This window comes from Euprymna scolopes, chromosome 7 (genome assembly GCF_053919585.1).
Source record: "Euprymna scolopes isolate OS-2025 chromosome 7, ASM5391958v1, whole genome shotgun sequence".
Taxonomy (NCBI): domain Eukaryota; kingdom Metazoa; phylum Mollusca; class Cephalopoda; order Sepiida; family Sepiolidae; genus Euprymna; species Euprymna scolopes.
The window spans coordinates 141,951,954-141,973,853 of record NC_136488.1 but is presented as its reverse complement, the minus strand read 5'-3'; the positions used below and the strand labels follow the sequence as shown (position 1 = coordinate 141,973,853).

Sequence of the window (21,900 nt, the reverse complement as noted above, 5' to 3'; positions counted from 1 at the left end):
TTAATTTTAGTTTATTTTTAGTTATTTATAAGTTATATATTTTTACTTTTAAAATCATGTGTATGTATTGGGTACAATGTATGAAATAATCCATCGAACATTGACTATAATAATCATATATAATTGTCTTTAATTTTTTTTTTTTTTTTTTTTTTTTTTTTTTTTTTTTTTGCAGGTAGATAATGAATTTGAGAGTCGGTACAAAGCAGAATATTGATTTCTAGTTTCCATGACACCAGTTGGAATTAACATATCTTTTCGACAAGAAATAATCTCTACGTTATCTCTTCTGGTTGAATATGAATTCGCTATTAAATAACTCTGAAAGTGAATTGATATTTGGTTAAACAAAGTAAAAGAGAAAGGAATTAAGTTCGGATCCTTGAATTCTTAATCAGTTATTTGCAGTGGAGAAGTCAGAAAATAATGTCTGAATCTTCGAACCTTTCTTTTGAACCGGAATCCATATCTAGTTCTTGTGTAACTTCACTTGACCATTTTCATTCTTTTCAACCGTCGGCATCGATTTCCTTGAATGATACAGTTTTCCAGAACACGGTTAATAACTATTATACTGGACTAGAAATGTGCCATGACCGACAAAACCCTGCGTCCGATTGTTTTAATAATGAAAACCATTTTAACTTCACACCGAGATTTGACGCAGAGAACTGTTTATATAAAGATGGCCTCTTTAATGAATGTAGTTTACCATATGAACATGACTCCCATAATTCCATTGTGAATTCTGGACCAGAATTCAACCAATCTTGTGACGCAAACAATTTTAGTACTTCCTGTAAGAATCCTGTGAGAACACCGCATAATATCAGACCAACTTTGATCGTTGAAGACTCAAATTTACTTGGAATAAACGAATTAAAATTTAATACTTGCCCATCAGTAAACACTGATCAAGACAAAAACCTGCCTTTTAGTTATTCTGGTTTAGGAATGGGTAAAATGAAAATAGAATACTGGGATATAATGGTGTTCAGTCGGAACCATTCGGTTTACGTAAATCCTGAACTGATGGCCAGAAGTATTGGTCTTACAAAACCTTTGGTCAGAAAGCTGATAGAAACGAAGCCAGTATTACAAAAGATGACTCAACTTGAAGTATCTATCCTCAAGTACATTGGATACTTATCGACTACAACCCATAATACTAGCCTCATTCCCCTCACCTATTTTCTCGACACCTTACATACTAAGCTAGACAAAAACAAGCCATACCAAGCCTATGTTAAAAATACAATAAAAACTTTTACCGACAAACTAAACAATGGATTTGTTCCCAACATTTCCAATTTACCTTATGATTTGTCTCCCTTTTTTAATGCCAATCAGTCTTACGAACACTCTAATGAGGATGAATCAAAAAAATCTTTGCAACGTTTCGAAATTGTGTCTCACTTGAGTTTAGAAAACAAGTCTTTCTCTTTGATTGAACACAATGGAGATTTCTATATGCATCTTGGGGAGCTGGTATCTAATGGCTTGTTTCCGAGTGTCAATTTGGTTCGGAGAAAAATTCGTAAAATGCATATTTCAACAAAATGGTTGGATCCAATTGACAGCCAATATCTTAACTTATCTGCAGATCAAGAACTCGTCAAGTTCAGTGATCTGAGAATTTTATGTGGCTTGATCTTCTATTTGAACCCAAATGAGCGCACGGATCTTCTCCAAATGTTTAGTGCTATGGATTTATCTGATTTTATTTCTACTGTGAATCCAGTTAACCCACATTATCATTCAAATGATGTCCCAGTGGAAGATGATGCCAAAAATGAATTCCAAAATCAAACTGCACAATCACGCAATCGCCCATTATTGGCGAAAAAAAAGGAATTGCTTTTGACTGAGTCTTCAATAATTTCTTCAAAGATTCTGGTGAATCCACAAAGGAAAGTGCTTTCTGCTCATGACACTGAAAATCAATTTGATTTTAATGTCCAAATAGAAAAGCCGAACAAGAATTGTTATCTCGAAAGTGGAAATATAAATAATGACAGTCTTTGTGTAATGCAGGAAAGCAGTGTACCTTCATCTTCAGAAAAAGGAAACCCCACTTTACCAGAAGTAAGAGTTAAGCAATGTAAAAATGTGGCATCGCAGGGACAAAATTTTATGTATCCTGCTACAAATGGTGAAGTAGAAGCTGATGTCCTTAGTCTTTCTTTTGAAGAACTATTAGATGGAAATCTTAATATCTACCGGCCACCATCTGATGAACCAACTAATGATAACATTTGCACGACTTGTGATAAGAATCAAGGTATGTGCTGTTTTGAGAATCTAAACAAAAGCACTGACTGTTGTCTTCCATCTGCACCAGAATTCCCAGCAAACCTTCAATTAACAGAAGGAAGTGATAGATTTAATTATGAAAACCCAAACTACAGTACCAAGCAACCTTTAAAAAATAAGGCTGCTTTTCAAATTTCAGACGTATTTCAAGCATCGGCTCCGAATAATGATACATTCAATAAAGAACATCAGATTCTGCCACGTCAATTCATCGATTTGACTGCAACTAATCTGATGAAAAATTGTTTTTCAACATCAAACAATAATTTCGGCATCTATCCTCTGGCAAATTTATCTGAAGATGAAAGCTTTGCAGGATCTGTTAGTTCCACTAACACAAGCCTTGAGAAAAGATTAATAGATCCTCAGAAATTTTTTAAGCCTGACAATTACGTAACTTTAAATGAATCAAACACCGACCAATCTGCTACGATTAAGTCTTGCACTTTTGACGACAAAAATCAATCGAATCTACTTCAGTTCAATCGCAATGTAAATCTTCATTCCGGTCTTCTTCCTCCCTTGGCAAATGAAGATGCATCTGAAATACCTGTACTTCCAATGATCTCTTCCGGTGAAGTATGTAATAAAATCAGGATTTCTTCATTGAAAACACCTACATTTGCTAATGAAGAACAGCTGCTATCGATATCGCCACAAATAGCTTTGCCAACAATAAATAATATACAAAAGAACAGATCGTTTCAAGAGAGGAAAAAGGATTCAATTTTAACTCGAAATGAATATTCCTTATCCAAACCAAACAAAATGCAACACTTTTCTTCCAACTCTACACAAAGCAAAAACCAAGGAAACGATGCTTTCCAAGTTGATGACAATTTGCCTTCAATAAGACCTTATACTATTGACAATATGCTTCCACAAAACGGAGACTCTGCAAATGGTAACTTGCTGCCAGTTGATGCTGGCCAAATTTTAACAAGTAATACTACGTTTCAAAGACATGAAATAGATTCTTCTCCAATGCAGGAATCGTTTGACAACCACCAGAATGTTTCTTATAAGTCTTGTATTCTTTCTGATAATACTTCCCTCCTTGACAATACGCCTATACCATCCAGTTGTGTTTCTTTTCAAAATGAAACCTCTTGCTGCGATGACAATGAGGTAACTCCTTCTCCTGCTAAATCTAAATTAACGCTCCAAAATTCCGTAAAAGTTGGAAAGATTCCAATAGGGAAAAATGCAGTGCTTAAAAAGACGTCATTTTCTGCTGAACCTTTACTTCCGGTGAAAAATAAAAAAAATAATTTCACCATTTTGTCTCCAGTCGTTGCATTAAATCGATTTGATCGAATCGACATTTTTCAGAAAAACGAATCAAATACAAGTCTAACAAAAAATTTGAACCAATCTTTGCCAAATGGAAACTTGACAGAAATTGAAAAGGTTACGAATTGTAAAATTCTGAGACCGGAGATATCACTTCAAAATTGTGAGATGCATAAAAATGAAACCATTTCTCAAGAACATGTGGGCACAAAATCTTGTATAAAGGAATTGCAAGAAAAACCATTGAATATGAAACCACAAACAGAATCTGATTCGACTGCTCCAAAAGTACATGAATTAGAAATTGCCAGCATGGAAGCTATCGACACTCTTGCTATCGAAATAAATCAGAATAAATTATCTAATTGTGCATTGCAACATGTGAAAGCTAAAAACTGCAGCTTAATATTACCCCATTTTGAAACGACAGACATGCGCAGCAAATCAAACAACCCTCTTATTAAAGATACTTCTGAAGTTGAAATGAAAGACTCCGAAGATACGTCCACTAGTTCATCTGTAATAATCGATGCAGAGAAGAAAGAAGTGATTAAAGAGTTGAGCAATTTCAATCAATTGCTAACAAATAACCAATTTCCTAAAGAGACCTCGCACACAATGGATTTGAATAGCCTGAATTCTATTACCAACGACAAAAAGAAAAATCTATTTGAGGTAACCTCATCTTGCACCGAGAGCATGGAAAACGATAGCCAATCGGTTAAATGTAATTTGATAAGGAATAATAAACTTCAATGTCAGAAAATCATTATTCAAAACGAAAGCCATTATCCAGTTTCATCGTATTCCAAGTCAATGGGAGAAACTCATAAGAACGAGTTCAACATGAAATCTATTGTAATAAAAGATACAAAACAATTGAATTCTCACTCAAGTATGATGTCTGTCGGCGCAGGTTCAAGTGAATGGATCAAGACTACAACCATTGAACCCGAGTCGGTTCCTCAAACAAGATCAAAGCAGATATCTATTACTGATATGGTTGATATAGTCAAGTTATATACGACCAAAAACAGACTTCATCTGGATGTGGCCATTACAGAGCAAGCAAGAATGATATTTGAAGGTAAGTTTAATAACATTTGGCAAAAGTTCAAGTATCTTTAAACAAAATATTTCAACTCCTCATATTTTATCTTGATTTTTATTAATTTCATATAGTAAAATACTCTTCAAAAAGTGTTTCAAAAATAATTTTTTAGCGTTCTTTTTATCGTACTTACAAATGTCCTGGCCTTCTTTAAACGGTGTAAAGTATTTTTGGAAAATCTTTAGTTTTAACTGAAATTACTTCAACCTCACTATTCATATTCTTTCCATTCCAAAACTTAGTCCAATGGGATGCGTTTGCAAGTCGGGTATGTGCAGTGTGTGTATATATGCACACGTCGTATGTAGGCTGGATTTGATTTTTAGATTAAACAGCCAAATCAAAATTGTTTATGAAATTGAAAATTTATAATTTTTAAATGAGTTTGGTAGATTAGGTTAGTGCAAAAAAGTTTTTTTACATTCAACTAATATATATATATATATATATATATATATATATATATATATATATATATATATTCAGGCAAACATTATTAAAAACAGACCTTGCTTAATGATTCTTTTTTTCATTTTTTCGATCTTTCGTAAGATGTTTTTAACTTCAAGATGGAAGGTAGTAATTGTCTGTATTTTTGAGATGAGGTGTTTTCATTGATTGAGATTGTCGGACTGACTTCCTCATCTTGGTTGTTATCGTCACGTTTCGGCCGTTTTGCCCTCTGTTTTGTATCGAACTGGGGAACCGTTTGTTAGGAGTCTCGAACCAACCCTTTATTATTATTACGGGGCTTTGGGACATAGCTGCTGATTCTGTTTTCAATGTTACTTTTTCACTGCTTTCGTTCAGGATTGAACTCAGCACCTTTGGGTAACTGTAAACTTTGATACAACGTCTAGGACCGCTCGGCCACATGTCACTAGGACAATTCTTAGTTGGTTTTTGTTAATGTTAAACCTATGTTCAAGGTTTTCTCTCTCTATCCGAGGTGTCCAAATTGCATTTGCTTACATATGCTTGGTTTGCTCAGTAGATTATGTCCGAGCATGTGAGCTGTTTAAGTTTTCTCACTTTCCAGTGGGTCTCTCTGCTTATTATTTTTACTTGATCCCATAGGGGGCGATGGTCCCCCCTCTCCATCCAGACATGGTTGGCTATACCCGATTTTTCCGTCTCCCTTTTAGTTACCACTTTTCGGTGTTCTTCCACCCTTACTTTAAGGGGGCGGCATGTTTCACTCTTGTAAACCTTTCTGCAACTGCATGGGATGGAGTATATGTAGTTTTGGGTCATGTTCTCATCCATGCGTACCAGGTGTCGTCTGAGTGTTGACTCGCTCTTGAATACCGTCCTGATGTTGTAGGGGGCACATATTCTCTGAATCTTTTCGGAGATGCCTCGTATGTATGGTAGGCAGACCGTTGGAAGGCCGAAGGGCAAAACGGCCGAAACGTTGTGACAATAATAACCAAGATGGAAGGTATTTACAAATGTTCCATGGTTCACACGAGCGCTTTCGATTCTTTCTTGAATCATCATCAGGTGGAGATAAAATATTAAAAATAGTGAAATATATAGTTACGAATGAAAAAGAGTCAATGAAAAGTCGATTAAAATATACATTTACGAGTGATAAAAAACTCGATTAAAAATTAGGATGATAAAAGGCAATGTTAGTAAAACCAGTCGTATACTGGTTATGCTAAACATTTCAGCACATTATTGCTACTTTCAAAATTAATGCTATTTATAGATGGGTGCTGGGTTTTTATATATAGTGCTTCAAGTATTTTTAATTTTTTTTACAATTACTTTCTCGTTGTAAAATCCTTGTTGTCTACGAGGACCTTTCTAAGATTAGAGGGGGACAGCTATGTTTTGTTAAATGCTGGTATATTGAGCTAGTACTGTTCAAATGCATCGTTAATCGACGGGACAATGTTGTTTTTGTATGTCCAATACATGCGTTTTTATTTTAGGAGTTACTCTCCTAAGGGGCATTGAAATTTGTACACAATATTGGTTTGCTCCAACATTTTTGTCGCCGGCGAGGAATTATTTTTAATGATGAGGTTCTGGGTTCGATACTTATAGTATATAAAAAATCTAATCTTAGAATTGTTCTCTAGAGGTGTTGTATATCTATGTATGATGCTTTTAATTATTTTTTCTTCCACTCTAAAATTTGGTGTCATTTGGTTTTTATAAAATATGTCTATAGGGTTAGTGTTAAAAGATTGACTAGTGTTGCTGTTAAGGTTTTTAGGGGACTGTAACAATAGTTTAATTTGTTGATCAAAAATATAATTCGGAAAGTAATTATTTATAAGAACCTGTTTGATATTTTTAATTTCTATTAGTAGTGCTTTTTTGGTAGAAGAAATCATCTTAGCACGGTTTAAAAGATTTTTGATTATGGCAATTTTATAACGCTGATGGCACTCGCTCTTAAAGTTCAAGAGGCTGGATTTTGTACTAGTTGTTTTTTTGTATACAGCTGTGTCGAAAGTATTGTTAGATGAGTCTATAAGGACGTCCAGAAAGTGAATTTATTATTTAATTCTATTGTAAACTTAAGGACAGAGTTTTTTTGAAAAAGATCTTGAAGTTTATATATCTGTTCGTCATTATCAGCTAAGAGGAGTATGTCGTCAACATAACGTACATACATAGGGGGCTTTGTTATTTTTAAATATTTTATTTTCTAAGTCTGCCATATAAAATTCACTCAGGGTAAGTCCGAGGACTGATCCCATTGCGACGCCATCTATTTGATTATATATGTTGCCATTAGGATCATAAAAAGGTATTTCCGTGGTGCAGAATAATATTTTTGTTAATATATTTTTTATTAATTTTAAGTGGGGGGAGTGACGGATGATTGTAGATGTTGTTTATAATTATATCTATGGTTTTCGCTACAGGGACATTTGTAAAAAGACTTTCTACGTCAAGGGAAGCGATATTTCTATTTTCGGGTTGCATTGTTTTAAGTATTTGCATGAGCTCATGTGTGGATCTAACGCTGTACTTGCTAGGAATGTATAGGCTGATAAGTTCGTTTAAAGTTTGGGTAAGTGAATAAATGGGAGTGGGGATTTGCGAAATGATTATATATATATATATATATATATATATATATATATATATATATATATATATATATAATCATTTTATTAAAGAATGTTATTTTCAAATAGAAAATATTACTCCAAACGATAGATATCTCCATGGGATTGGATCCTACATCATTTTCGGTAAATCTGTAGTGTGTGTGTACATATATATATATATATATATATATATATATATATATGTGTGTGTGTGTGTCATCACAAATAAAAAAAAAAAAATATATATATCTAAATCATAAGATCTATAAATCTCCTACAACTATGAAAGTTATATGTATAAACGAAAATGATGAATTCGAAAAAAATAAGCATCTTATATATCTAAAGGAGTTAGAATTGAATTGTGAACATAAAGGACAACAGGCTACATTTCTGGATTTAGATATAAAAATCGATGGCATTTTTCTTCATAAAATATTTGATAAAGAAACTCTTTCCCCTTTCAAATAGTTCGTACGCCACATAAAGATAGTACCTCTTCTGTTTTTGTTTTATGGAACCATTATGTCAGTTTTTGAGAATAGCTCGTGTTACTTTAAAATTAATAGATTTTATACCACCAGTTTCTAGCTTAGTAATATGGATGATAAAACAAGGTGGGGATAAAACTAAAATACTTAAACAGTTAAAAAAAAAAGCATTTGTTCGTTATCCTGATGCTTTTGAAACGTATAAAATTAACCAGAATATATTAAAGGAAATCCAAAACTATAGTAATGTATAAAATGTATTATATACAAAAAAAAGTGTAAATATTAAAGAATTACTATTTATAAAGTAATCTCAACCAGATGTAAAAGCTCGATAAAACCAAATAGGAGATAGAGCTTATAATAAGAACAAGTAGTTAATAAAACATGTTAAACACTTTGAAAAAGAGTTAAAAACATTTAATTTTAAAAAGGAAACACTAAATAAATGGATAGTCCTTGATCCACGGAGTTTTGAAGAAATACTTTCCTTCTCATCAGAGGGTAAGATGTAGCAAAATGCGGGATCGGATTTTGCTTTCAAAAGTATTAAATGAAACTACAAGTAATAGATCTTACTTGATAACAAAAAGTGAAGCAGAGGGAATAGGGTGAATAGAAAAAGTGATTTCATGTGAATGGATAGTCTGAAGGGTAAAATATCCAATGACGGTAAAATCCAAAGATGCATCTTTTGGATTTTACCATTATAAATACAACACTGGAAAATGAAAAAATATATCCGTTTTGAATTTGGAAACAGACGAATCTCACAGGTAAGGAAGACATTTTTTTTATAACCTGAATAGGTTTTACAAATTAAGAGTAGGAAACTAGATCTGATATCTGTAACTTTTTTTTTTTTTTTTTTAGATTAAGGGAGGTGGTGTTTGATCAACACTGCTGGGAGCCATGATTTAATATACTGTTTTCTTAGTTTTTTTTAGTTTTTTTTTTTATTTTTTAATCCCTAAAGCAGTGTTACATAGTAAACAACTGACGATCCCTTAAATTAACATTAGTACTATAGTGAATTTGAGAGAGCAAGTTGATATGCCATAAAACAAAACTAACCTCACCATTCATTTCAAGAGTGAAATACTTTATATCCATAGTCTAAATCAGGGTTTCCCAACCTTTTTCAGCAAACGCCCCTTTAGGACACTTCGATACATACTACCGCCCCTTCCCTACATTAGCGGGTAGTACATAATTAAAGATAAATAATTAAATATTTGTAGTTAATTCAACAAAATTCTACACTGTCGATCGAACGGGGATAGTAACAACTACAAATCAAGTGGTTCAATTAATAAATCATACCATTGCTAATACAATAATCAATAAAATAAAAATCAGAATAATAATCACAGGAATCAACCAATCAATTTGCAGATTGTTGTTGATCAGCAATAAGTTTTGAAATATTTGGTTCCATATTTGATGGGAAAAGTCTTCAATTACCACGTTTCGCTACATCCATTCGGTTTCTATTCTCAGGGGACCCATTCGATAGGTGAGAAAGACTTGTTGAAAATATGAATCAGATCGATTTCTGAATCACAAGAAGCTTTGTCAACATTAGAGTGATTCTTGATTTTTTTTTTTTTTTTTTTAATTAAAACAATTAAGTGTGATGCAATAAATTTCCACATAGATTGTGAATCCCAAAGACAATGGGTTCAGAAACACCTAGTAATATTACTAGAAGCTGTTTTGTCACCACCCTTTAAATAGTCTCAGGGACCACCTGAAGTCTCCCAACGCCCCCCCCCATTGGGAAATCCTGGTCTAAATTAAGTGAGCATCTTAAGATTATCGTGTTAGTGTTGGATATTAGATCCAGAGATCTTGCTAAAAAAAAAAAATAGTGGCTATTAAGAAATATAGTTTGGAGAAATAAAATTGGTCACTGGAATGTAAAAATAAGTTTTTAGCTAAAATGTTTAGAAAATTACTTTAGCTAAATAAAAACAAAATATAAGCTAGATTGACCTTAGCGTATGTGAACCATAGGTCACGCATTAATAAGATGTCGTTGGATACTTACGTCACCGGAACTCATGAATGAAACATGTCCTTTTGTGGATGACATATGGGAACTGACAGGTCAAAGATGAGAATTAAACAGTCTAGGAGTTGTCAGCATTCATATTAGCTCCGAAGCGGGATTGGACGAAAAATAAGCATGTAGAAACAAATTTGCAGACTCCTGGGGGAACACTGAGACGATCTCTATCCATAGCTTTGGGCCTCTGGAGGGGCATAGGCCATCCACAACTATGTAGATGTTTTTTTAGTGAGGAGGTATTGTTTCGGGGTGAGGGTACTGGCCCCACGCCCAACATTCCTAGAAGGTACATACAGCGCCTAACCTTCCCAAATGGTCACCATCTGGTACTGGCCAGGCTCAACGTTGCTTAACTTGGGTGATCTGGCGAGATCCGGTGTGCCAAGATGATTGTGCCATACACTGAAACAATCTGGAATAAATTTATATAAATTATAAATGGTCGTCTCAGAATCATTCATTAAAAGGTTCAAGTATGTTTCATTGATGACGTCATGATGAGGTCATCTGTCTTCAATTGCTGGGTGTTGTGATGTAATACATACATTCGTATGTATTACATCATCACAACACCCAGCAATTGAAGACAGATGACCTCTGAACGAATAAAGGTATGAAACTTCCATGTTCCTACCCCGCTATGTCATATAAACACTTTTGATACCCCGCTATCCAACATATACATTTTTTTTGGTACTGTGACTATATAACATACGTTTTTGATGCTTGTTGGACCAGCTGCATTGGTGATGCGATGTCTAACCAGAGTTACACAGAAACAATGGAGAAAATGGGGTCCCGGGGGGTGGGGAGAAAAAAAAGAACCTGAAGAATTAAAATCAAAGGTACTTTTGAACCTTGCACACCAGATTTCTATAAATGTTGACTTGGGCTCGACAAGCAGCTAACGTAAACCGTGAGAATCAGCTAATTAAAAAACGATAACAAATGCAGTTAGTCAATAAAAATCGAAACGGACGATTTTTAATAAATTGTAAGAAACAAAATTTAGTTTTTAATTTTAATCAGTCATAAGAAATGGAAGCCACGAAATTGAAGTTAACGAGCTTCAATAATTTTTTTGCAGACGCCTAAGCAAGTTATAAACTTTTGCTAATAAAATTAATACCATCCTAATTGAGGTGCAGCACATGTCGCAGAAACCACATGCTAGCCTAAGCCTAAAAATGACAAATTTTTCTAAAAGGTTTTACAACTTTTCTTGAAAAAAGCAAACAAAATGAAATTTAAGTTTTTCTCAGGATATACGTTAAAAACTTACAAAAAAAAATATATATATATATTTTCCTTAAAACAAAAACAATACTTATATAAACAAAACAAAAATTCATTGATTCATAAAACATATGGTTGGTTGTTATATCGCCCCCACCCCTCCCCATTGTAATTAATATCCGATAAATGTTGCTATTTTTTGGTTTCCTGGCGTTTTTTAAATTTGATCGGCGATTGGCATACTCCGGCAGTTTGTCGCCTGCCAGACGAGTCAACATCACAGAAATCCAGTGCAAAGTGTAAAAGCACCTAATAATAAAATTCTGAAGACATGCAGTGTTACAGAAATTTAGTTACATTGGACTAGGTGTGTAATCTTTCTCACACTCCAGACCAATTTGGCACCTCCGCCAATTCACTGCTCCTTTCACCCTCCCTTTCCGGATATCACGTTTCAGCCACTCATACTGGGTCCGATCTGCCTCAAACTTGCCCACACCTCCCCACAAGGTTCTTCTCCACTCTCCACGATCCAAAGCAAGACTCTCCCAGGTTCTTTCATCTATCTCATATATTTTTTTAGGGTGGACCTCAAACAATCTTTGAATCTCATTTTAGGCTTTTGAGCCAGACGTCTTCCCTCGGCAAGCTTGCTATAAAAGAGTTGTTTGGGAAGTCGAATGTCTAACATCCTCACCACATGTTCACTCCATCTCGGTCTGTTTGATAATGTGAACTTCAATGCTTAGACATTGGGTCTGTTTAAGCACGTCCACATCACACATACATTTGCCAACCCACACCTAAGATTCGCCATAGGCACATCTGGCGAAACTGCTCTAGACGTCTCAAATGCTTCAAAGTTTGACAGGCATAGAGAAAAACAGAACGCATACGGCACAAACCTTAATCTCTGTTGGCAGCAAGATCCCATGACAAACACACAAACACCTGTCCAACTTTCCAAAGGCATCACTTGCCCTGCTGATCCGTAACGATTAAGATAGTTTTTTTCAGATTGATAGTCAGGCCCAATGCACTGCAGACAACTGCAAAGGCGTCCACAAGATGCTGCATATCAGCCACCGTATGAGCCACCAGATCAGTCATCCGCTTAGAGCAAGTCACAAATTGTATTGGTGAGTACCTTTTGTACTTGCATTGAAGTGCCTAATGTTGAACCCCCCCCCCCAGTAGTTCAGTAACGAATATAGACCCCGTCAGAGCAACCCCCAAATGCCATCCGAAAGACCATGGTGAAATACAATGCAAAGAGTGTAGGTGCTGGAATGTCTCCCTGCTTAACACCATTTTCTAATGAGATAGGATCAGCCAGCTTTCCCCCAACGTTGATCACAGCCTTCATATCATCGTTGAAGAGCTTCAAGATGGTTACAAACTTGTCAGGACAGCCAAGCTTTTTCAGAATCTCCCACAAAGCATCCCTATTGACTGTATCAAAGGCCTTGGTTAAATCGATGAACACCTGATACAGACCCTTTTGCTGTTCTATACATTTCTTCTGTAGTTGGCTGGATGTAAAAATCATATCCACTGTCCCTCGACATCTTCTGAAACCACACTGCGACTCAGGCAAAACATCGTCAGCAATGCGCTCAAGCATTCTGTCTAGCATGATCCTACAGAGCAGCTTACTGACTACTGACAGCAAACATCCATCTCTAGTACCCTTCCCCTTGTATAGCACCACCATCAATGCATCCCGCCAATCCTGCGGAACACACTCATCCCGCCAAGCAGTCTGCAATAAGTATTGCATCATCTTGGGTCCAGAACATTTAAAGATCTCTGCATGCAAACAACTCCGGTCAGGAGACTTTCCATTGTTCAGCTTATGGACAGCTGCTTCAACCTCCTGCAGAGAAGGAACCTCTGCCAAGATATCCTTGACCGGATTGCTAGGAATCGACCTAACAAACTCCTGATCAACATAAGGCCTGTTCAGGTCATCGAAATTCTCCCTTTATCTATGAAGAATGTTGGTAGGGTCTCTAAGAAGATCCCCACCATCACTCGAGCGCAAAGGAGTGATAGGCAGTAGACTATATAAGACCTTGGTGTTGTTCGAATATGAGGCTGCAACTTTCTGCCTCCAACATTCATCCTGCATGATTTGCAACCTCCTTGATTGCGTTAAAATTGTCCCTCAATTGATCTTGCTCACCATCTTTCAAACCACACCTGAGATAAGCATACAATGTTCTGGTCTTTGAATCAAGCAGAGCCTGAATTTCAGTATCATTCTCATTGAACCAATCCTGATGTTTACACTCACAATCACCTAATACTCTCTCACATACCTCATAGACAGATTTCTTAAAAGCAGGCCGAGTGTTTTCAGTCAATCTCCATCTCCTTAACTAGTTTCTCCCTCACAATATTGTCCCTTAGATGGGCAACATTAAGTAGCTTGGGATAGCTACACCAGGCCCCCTCATCTTGGGCTTAACAACACACTTAACCTTTGCATGGACCAACCGATGGCCGATCCAGCACTCTGCGCCATGCATGACATAAACACTGCAGATATGCCTCATCTCACGTTTTCTGACTAACAGTTTATCAAGTGCCATTGTTTGGAACAATGATGCATCCAGGTCGTCTTGTATTTATCCTTCTGCTGAAACCTGGTGTTACCAATTTTAAAACCGATCTCTGAACAAAACTGCAACAACATCAGACCATTGCTATTACACTTACCCACTCCGTCTTTACCCAGCACATCCCAGGTTTCAAAACCTCTTCCCACCCTAGCATTAAAATCTCCAAGAATGAAGATCTTGTCAGCAGAGGGAATACATCTAACTACACTGCACAAAGCAACGTAGAAAGCAACCTTTTCATCTTCTGTTGCATCCATAGTGGGTGCATAGACACTCAAAAGTTGTATAACGACCATTTACCAGAGGTAACCTCATAGTCATGATCCGGTCACTCACACCACAGGTAAATTCTTCCAGTCTAGAAAGAATTGATGCCTTTATAGCAAAAGCCACGTCTCATTCCCTCTTACATCAATCTGTTTTACCACTCCAGAAAATGGTGTAGGCCTCAGCCAACTCAAAAAACTGTCCCTTATCAGCCAGCCTGGTTTCAGACGGAGGAACTATGTCCATGTCATAACGTTGAAGTTCCTTAGATACAAGAGCAGATCTACGCTCTGAATGCATTATTGCTGACGTTAAGTCAAGCAGCATCCGCACATCCCAACAGCTGATGGTCATTGTCCTATATTTCCTCGCAGTAGCATGATGACCCGGTCCAGGCTGTGGAGCCCTGAGACACCTGTGGGGCCAGGCCCTGGAAGTTCCAGTTCCCTTATTGCCATTTACGTTCATAGCTATATTTGCCAACTTCATTGACTGTTTTGCCGTTTTAGGCTACAGTCAGCCTTTTCTGCTATTGAGATATATGAGATGGTAAAAAATGTATCTAATTTATATCAAGCAATGCCTAGTGAGGAAAGACTTTGCACCGAGACAATTCAACTCTCTAAATAACTGCCACATTGAACCAAAAAGAGCAAGTTTAGGCATACATACATACATACATACACTTAAACAGACAGGTGAGATTTATATTATAGACTAGCAAACAAAAAAGAAAAGTGGTAGTAGGCATGCAGGCTCGAACCCATACCGTGGAGGAGGAAAAAGAATGTGAAGGAGTTTGTAATTAACTTTTGCCCGGGTGGAGGATATTGGTACAAAGATGAAATAAAAAATCTCTGTAAAAGATAGAGACGTGGGATCAAACTCGAAAATATATGGTAATTAGTCATCCTCGTTAACCGTTATGCCAAAGAAGACAGTGAATTGAGTTGGAAATTAAGTTAAGAATCATAAGAGTCAGCACAGAAATGAAAATGGCTTTTAAACCTGGCCTGGGGCCAGTTAAGCTTTCCGCTTTCTGTCGTGGTATTTGTTTCCCCACAAGGTCGTTTTTAATGTGGAGGGGAAGACCAGCTCTCCCGAAAAAGTGGGAGCTCTGGCAATGTCCAAATGAATAGCAATTGTCTGATATGAAGGGGTTTCTCCACACTGATCAAAGTGAATTGCTTTCTAGACGTCCCATCCACAAAGGCTGAGAATTTTAGTGCTTTGGCCTCGGCTCTGGCATTACCTACTACTAGAGCCTCATTTGGGGTCCAGAAACACTTAGGCACAATGCCAAGTAGGGGGAAGTGAGGGTCGGGAGAGGGTGATCTTTCTAACTACTTTTTCTAAGTATTTTTTAGCAGACTTTGTTGGCCATACACTATCACCATAATACCACATTCTCTCCATGGTGTTTAACTACTTAAAATATCCCCAGCTTGCATGGTGGACTTTATTTGCACTTTTTGGAAAAAATAAAGTTAAACATGTACATTTGGAAACAAAATATTTTTATGTACAAACTTAGGAAAAAAGATCAAAAACTAAAATCTATAAAATGGGATGAGATGATGGGAAGAGGGGCAAGCTAAAATACACCCCAAAAAGAAAGAAAAAGTAAAACAACTAAATAAAATGCCTATGGGGGCGGGTAGGTCGAAAACAAGCAGGTCGTTCCCTAGTGGGGAGCGGGACCTAAGGGACAGTATTTCAAAAACAAATTTGATAGTGATGGGTAACATAGGGAATGGATGGCGTCTTCCAAGATATATATATATATATATATATGAGGAAACAAAGGGTGGACTGAGTATTTTTGGAAGCTCTCTCCGTGCCAATGAAAAAATAAAGACAGGACAGGAAACGACTTTCATACTAAACTTAGTCTAGAACCTAACAAAAAATCTGCACTCGAAGTGGTTACCACCTAATAATCCTAACCTAAATCCCAAAACACTTTCATGGCTAGATTAAAAAAAAAAAAACCATACTGCTAGGGCAAGAAAGTAAACTCAAACCTAGCGTCTTGTCGGACGTACAAGCCAGTGTTGTGCACCATCTATCAAAGTCCATGCGATGTAATCTTTTCCAATGGCATTTGATCTTTACTTTAAGCAGATCCAACCCCAAAAACAATATTAAGAGGTGAAACACACGTCTCTAATATAGCTACTGCTAGGACCGCGGGAAACACCAACCGTTTTTTCCCTAGTAAACGGCGGGTCCATATTAAAGAGAATTCTGAATTATTTAAATAGCTTCTGGCTGGCGCCCAATTCCACTGCTAGCGAACCCCCTGCCTTGACATGCATAGCTGCTCAACCAGCGGATCTTTTGCAGTACTCACCACTAAATCCTGATATAGCCTCCCCCCTAGGCTGTGCAAGGTCACTGGACCCTGGCAATGCCCTAAGGTCGGTCTGGCATTCGGTGAAGAGCAGTGTCTCCCCACTTGGTCTTCGACCTTCAGTGGTGTGGTCGGATATGAGCTGAGGAAAAGAGCACTCGACTGCAGGGACCTACAGAGAATCTTAAAGTAATGTCCAACTCAGAAAAGCCAACCTTTCAGTGTGTCGATGATAGTCCAGATCGGGCATTTTCAGCCTCCCTCATTAAGCTTTTGTGTACAGATCTATCTATGGACAAACGGCTTCCATCTGTCCAAAGAAGCTTGAAAAGGAGTTGGTCAAAAGCCTTAAGGTGATCCGCAGGCAGAGGAAGTACAGACATCCGGTAAAGGATCAATAGAAAGACATAAGTGGCACACGCCTCCACATGACCCTTCAAGGACAATTTCCTACGAATCAGTCCCAACAGACGGTTCGACCTTAGCCTGTACCTCCGACCAATTCTTATCCAGCTGGAGGCCCAATCCAAACCATAATCTGAGAATCCAAACTGGACTGTCGATCCAGACGAAATTGCTGTGAAGGATGTTTGCTTCTGATCAGGCTCCCAACTGCAGGCCAACAGACTTGCTGCTATTGACAACAACCCATTTGTCTTAACTTGCAAAGGAAGGGCTCCAACACCTGGACATAAAGCAGAGGAAACAGTGGAAAATCCTAAAACACTGACTCGGAAATCCCAAAGAACTCTGACAGCCTACCATTTACTTGTACTGCTACCGCAGGATTATGATACAGAACAGAAGCGGAAGTCCAGACCAACGCTGGCGGTCTCTATAATAGATTCCTAGAAACCATGATCGACCCTCTCGAATGCTTTGGACTGATCTAAATTGAACAGCGTGGCTCCTTTGTCATCCTCTAACCCCTTTATGATCATGCGCATCAAGTGCAAGTTGTTATGAATCAATCTCCCCTTCACAGCACAGGTCTGATCCGGTCTGATCAAGTCGCAGATAACAACCTGCAGTCAGTTGCAAGAATGCGGAAAATCTTCAACTCTGTTTAGCAGATTGATGGGCCTATAATCATCTAAGTCCTCCCCACCATGCTGCTCTTTTATCTTCGTTAGTGTTATCACTTCTTTGGTAACCTGCCCAGGGATGGATCCCTGAGCAAACCAGTGGTTAAACACACCCGTCAGAAGAGGAACAAACATAAGTGACAGCCTCAAATACAGTTTGTAAGGCAGACCATCAAGCTCTGGAGATTTGTTATAGCCAACTTGCTTTAAAGCAGTAATGATTTCACGCTCCGTAACCATCCCATTACTGCTAGCTGCTCGGGCGGGCAGAATGCAGCATTTAAATCTGGGATGCAGGAACTAATTCCTCAGAAATTTTTTTTTTTTGTATCAGTTTTTTAAATTAAATTTAACTAATATCTTCCGACTTGATTTTATATGCCTTGCATTACTGGTTGTATGGTGATAATAGTTTTCATTTCAGTTTAAAATGAAAAAGACATGTACCATTGCGAAATTGTGCTTTAAACAAAAGCATTCATTTCGAACACGCCCCTGTCATATCAAAGAACCTAATGTTGATTTTATGTTGGACCTCAAATGCGTTTGTGATCTTAGGCTATGTAAGATGTTAATTTTGGTCAAAATCGGCTGTTCGTTCTTTCATCAGATTATTTTGATTATCGATACTTATCAAAGACATTCTGATGCGAAACCTATCTAAGAACACTGCCAGATACATAAAGTACCTTTTTGTGAAATTTTATAAAAATCGACCCAGCCGTTTCCGAGTCCATAGGAAACTAAATCAGAGATACAAAGTTCGTTTTATAAAATAGATATTTTTGATTTTCCTTCTGTAATTTACAAAAAAAAATTAATGTATTTTTGTTTTAATCTACCTTCAGATGAAAGCAAAGATAATCCAGTTGAACCTAAGAAAATATTTCTTCAACAATTTACTGACTTGGTTTGCCAGTTTGCCAAACGTTGGTTTGATCTTCGTGCTGCGAAATCCTTGGATCATGATGGAAATCAAAACTCAGTTAAACCTATACCGGCTGGTAAAACAACTTTCCAGAAAGACGTGTTTACAAGATATGGATATCCGCCTGATGCGGCTAAGAAAGACCTTCAAATGCCAACCATTTTCCATCCAAGCATCACATCCTGCAGATGCTCTACAAGACTTTGTGGTGTGATGAAAATGTCGCCTGAAAATGAAGCTTCAAAGATACATGAAACGAATTCTAAAGGAAAACATTCAAATACAAGTGATGTGTATTGGAATTCTAATGGAAAACCTCTTCATAAATCTGACCAATCAAATTTAGCTTTGCTTGAGAAAACGGAACTTAATCACGATTCATCTAAGGTTTATGAAATTGAATGTCGCCGATTTATAGCCAAGGATGATCCTAGCTGTAATGAATTTGTATCCAAAATTGATCTAACAAAGAGGAATCTTCCTAGTCTTGAAAATGTAAAAGCGAAGAAGAAAAAATTAAATAAACAATAGAATGGAATTAAAACAGCAACAAACGCAAATGCAAAGTGTTTTATTTCATAAGATTTGCTAATTTATTCCCAAGTATTGTAATATTGTTTAGGAAAAACTTTCTAACATTCAAACCTGTTATAAGCGGTTTATTAATATACTTGTAAAATATCAGTTTTTATTTTCAATATATATTGAAAAAGCAAATCTAGTTTAATAAAATCGTTAACATTTCTATCGTGACTAGAAAACAATGACATGTTGAGTCATCCACTGAGTTTTGGTTAGATTGTCTGAACTGGAGAAGTGAGTTTAAAGAGTTTTTTTTTTTTTTTTTTTTTTTTTTTTTTTTTTTTTTTAGATAAAAGCAAAAACCCAAGTTAGTCTCCTTTTGTTCGCTATATACTACTTCCCTCTTTTACTCGCCATCTACGAATTAAATAGGATTACTACTTGTGATATTTTTATAATGGACTATTACATTGCTTATTAACAGTTGAAAGAAATAAAAGTAGTGTGGTATAAGTGTACAGGAGCAGGGAGATGTCAAACAGTGATAGAACCATAGTGAAAGATATCACTTGGTGAGTTAATTGCAAATTACGACTAATGTTAAATAAAAACCATTTTAATTGTTCTATTTTTTTTTAAACATTTTAGTTTTATGATTAAAATATATATATATATATATAAACATTAACTCGACTTTAATCTAAAAGATTATAACAGTCGATATTTCATTTGTGTTTAGAAGTTTTATCAAGTTGACTATTTACTGCATTATGTAGTACGTTTTGTTTTAAGTGCTAATAAATTGCTACTTAGCAATACAATGGATACTGGAAAGCTATAGCCGAGGGTCAATCATATTGAAAAGTAAGAAATTTAACATCTCACTAAAAAATTTCTTTCTAAGGGAAATGTTTTAAGAATCTATACAATATTCCATTCTTCGTCTATACGTTACGCTTTGAAAAAGGCCAAATACAATTTTTGAAGGTCAAACGCTTTTAAAAAGGCCAAATTTGGCAAAATTTGGCTTTAAAATGGCCAATATGGCAACAGTGAACAAGAATGAGTGATATTTCTTTGATGTAGCCTCGTTTTCTAACATAATTAATAGTCTGGGTGCCCTGCGTTGCCCGGGTGTTTGGAGGTGTGTAGTGATAAAAAAAAAAAATGTTCCTAGGCAGGCAGGCTCGAACCCGTACTGCAAAGGAGGAAAAGAACGCGAAAAAAAATGTTTTTTGCTGCCGCGTCATTGCCGAACAGGAAGTGACAAAGTTTAAATTAAGGCTAGTCAATTGAAAAGAGGGGATGACTTTTGAAAATATCGGCCAAAAAAAGCGACCTCTCCATGCAGAAAAGTGCCCAGTTATGAGTGAAGAAATTAATGTTTTTAGCCAATTTTTCGATATTTGTCATCCGAAGGGTCGTGCTTCAAAACGATACCAATCTCGTGAAAATCTGTCGCCTCTGTCGAAAGTTTTAGGCAGACATACATACATTTAAACAGACGGGCAAGATTTATAATATAATAAATGATCATTGTTGTAATGGTGTAAAAAAAAAATAAAAAAATAAAAAAATAAATAAAAAAAATAAATTAAAAAAATAAAATAAATAAAAAAAAAAATAAATAAAAAAAAAAATAAAAAATAAATAAATAAATAAAAAACTTAAAAACTCGCATACAACTTCCATCACCTTGTGCACATCTACCTACACACTAAAAGGTTAAGGTAAACCAAAACACAGTGCTACGCTGCTAAATACTCACATACATAATTCACACTACCAAATATATAACTATACACAGCCCAACCCCTTAACTAATATTCCGTAAACTTTTTCATACCAAAAGCAGGAGTTGTATAAACTTTCCTAAATTAACATTTCTGACTAAAACTGATCTATAGTTTTATTTAATCCGGTTTTCCTTAATTTTTCATATACAAAACTTTATTTGTGTGTTAAGTTAGCACTTGCGAGCTGTTGACCCTAATATTCCTCAATGTTTCATTTATTTCCATTCTACTATGCATGCGCATTTAATATGCTTTATTTTCTCCCTTCACTACAAAATAACGTTTATAAATAATTATATTGTCGACAATACTCAAGATTCTATATAAGTTTCGGTTTCAATTCAAGCTAATGCACTCAAGTCATATGAATATATATTTTTTTTATTTTTGAAATCACAACTTTATAATATAAGAATCGCTAGAAAATTGACAATATAAAATATACGAAATCTTCATGAATTAAAATATCATAATTAAACTATTTTACAACCAGGCTATGCCAGGCGTTCCTGTTAGCTTAGATAAGTATTTTTGTAGTTTTAACAAAAGAGCTACAATAATATCAGGGTGTCTCTATTTATGCTGAACATCCACAGAATGCCAACATCAATATATTACATATGAAAGAGTCTGTTGTGGAATTTCCACAGGTCCCGCTAGTATCTAGAAGTTCATCCTCAATCTCAGATCATTCAATCTGATTGTTCTTCAAATGAAAACCTTATTTCTCCGTTTT

At 36.0% G+C, this 21,900-nt stretch overlaps 1 protein-coding gene across 1 annotated transcript; it reads left to right on the top strand.

Moving 5' to 3' along the window:
• Window positions 1–426: 426 nt before the first annotated feature.
• LOC145280362 (uncharacterized) lies at window positions 427–20,912 on the top strand. Its single transcript, XM_080132133.1, has 2 exons — window positions 427–4,693; window positions 18,767–20,912. Exons 1-2 carry the CDS (start codon window positions 427–429, stop codon window positions 19,375–19,377), a joined length of 4,878 nt encoding a protein of 1,625 aa, XP_079988259.1. The 3' UTR covers window positions 19,378–20,912.
• The last annotated feature ends 988 nt before the right edge of the window (window positions 20,913–21,900 follow it).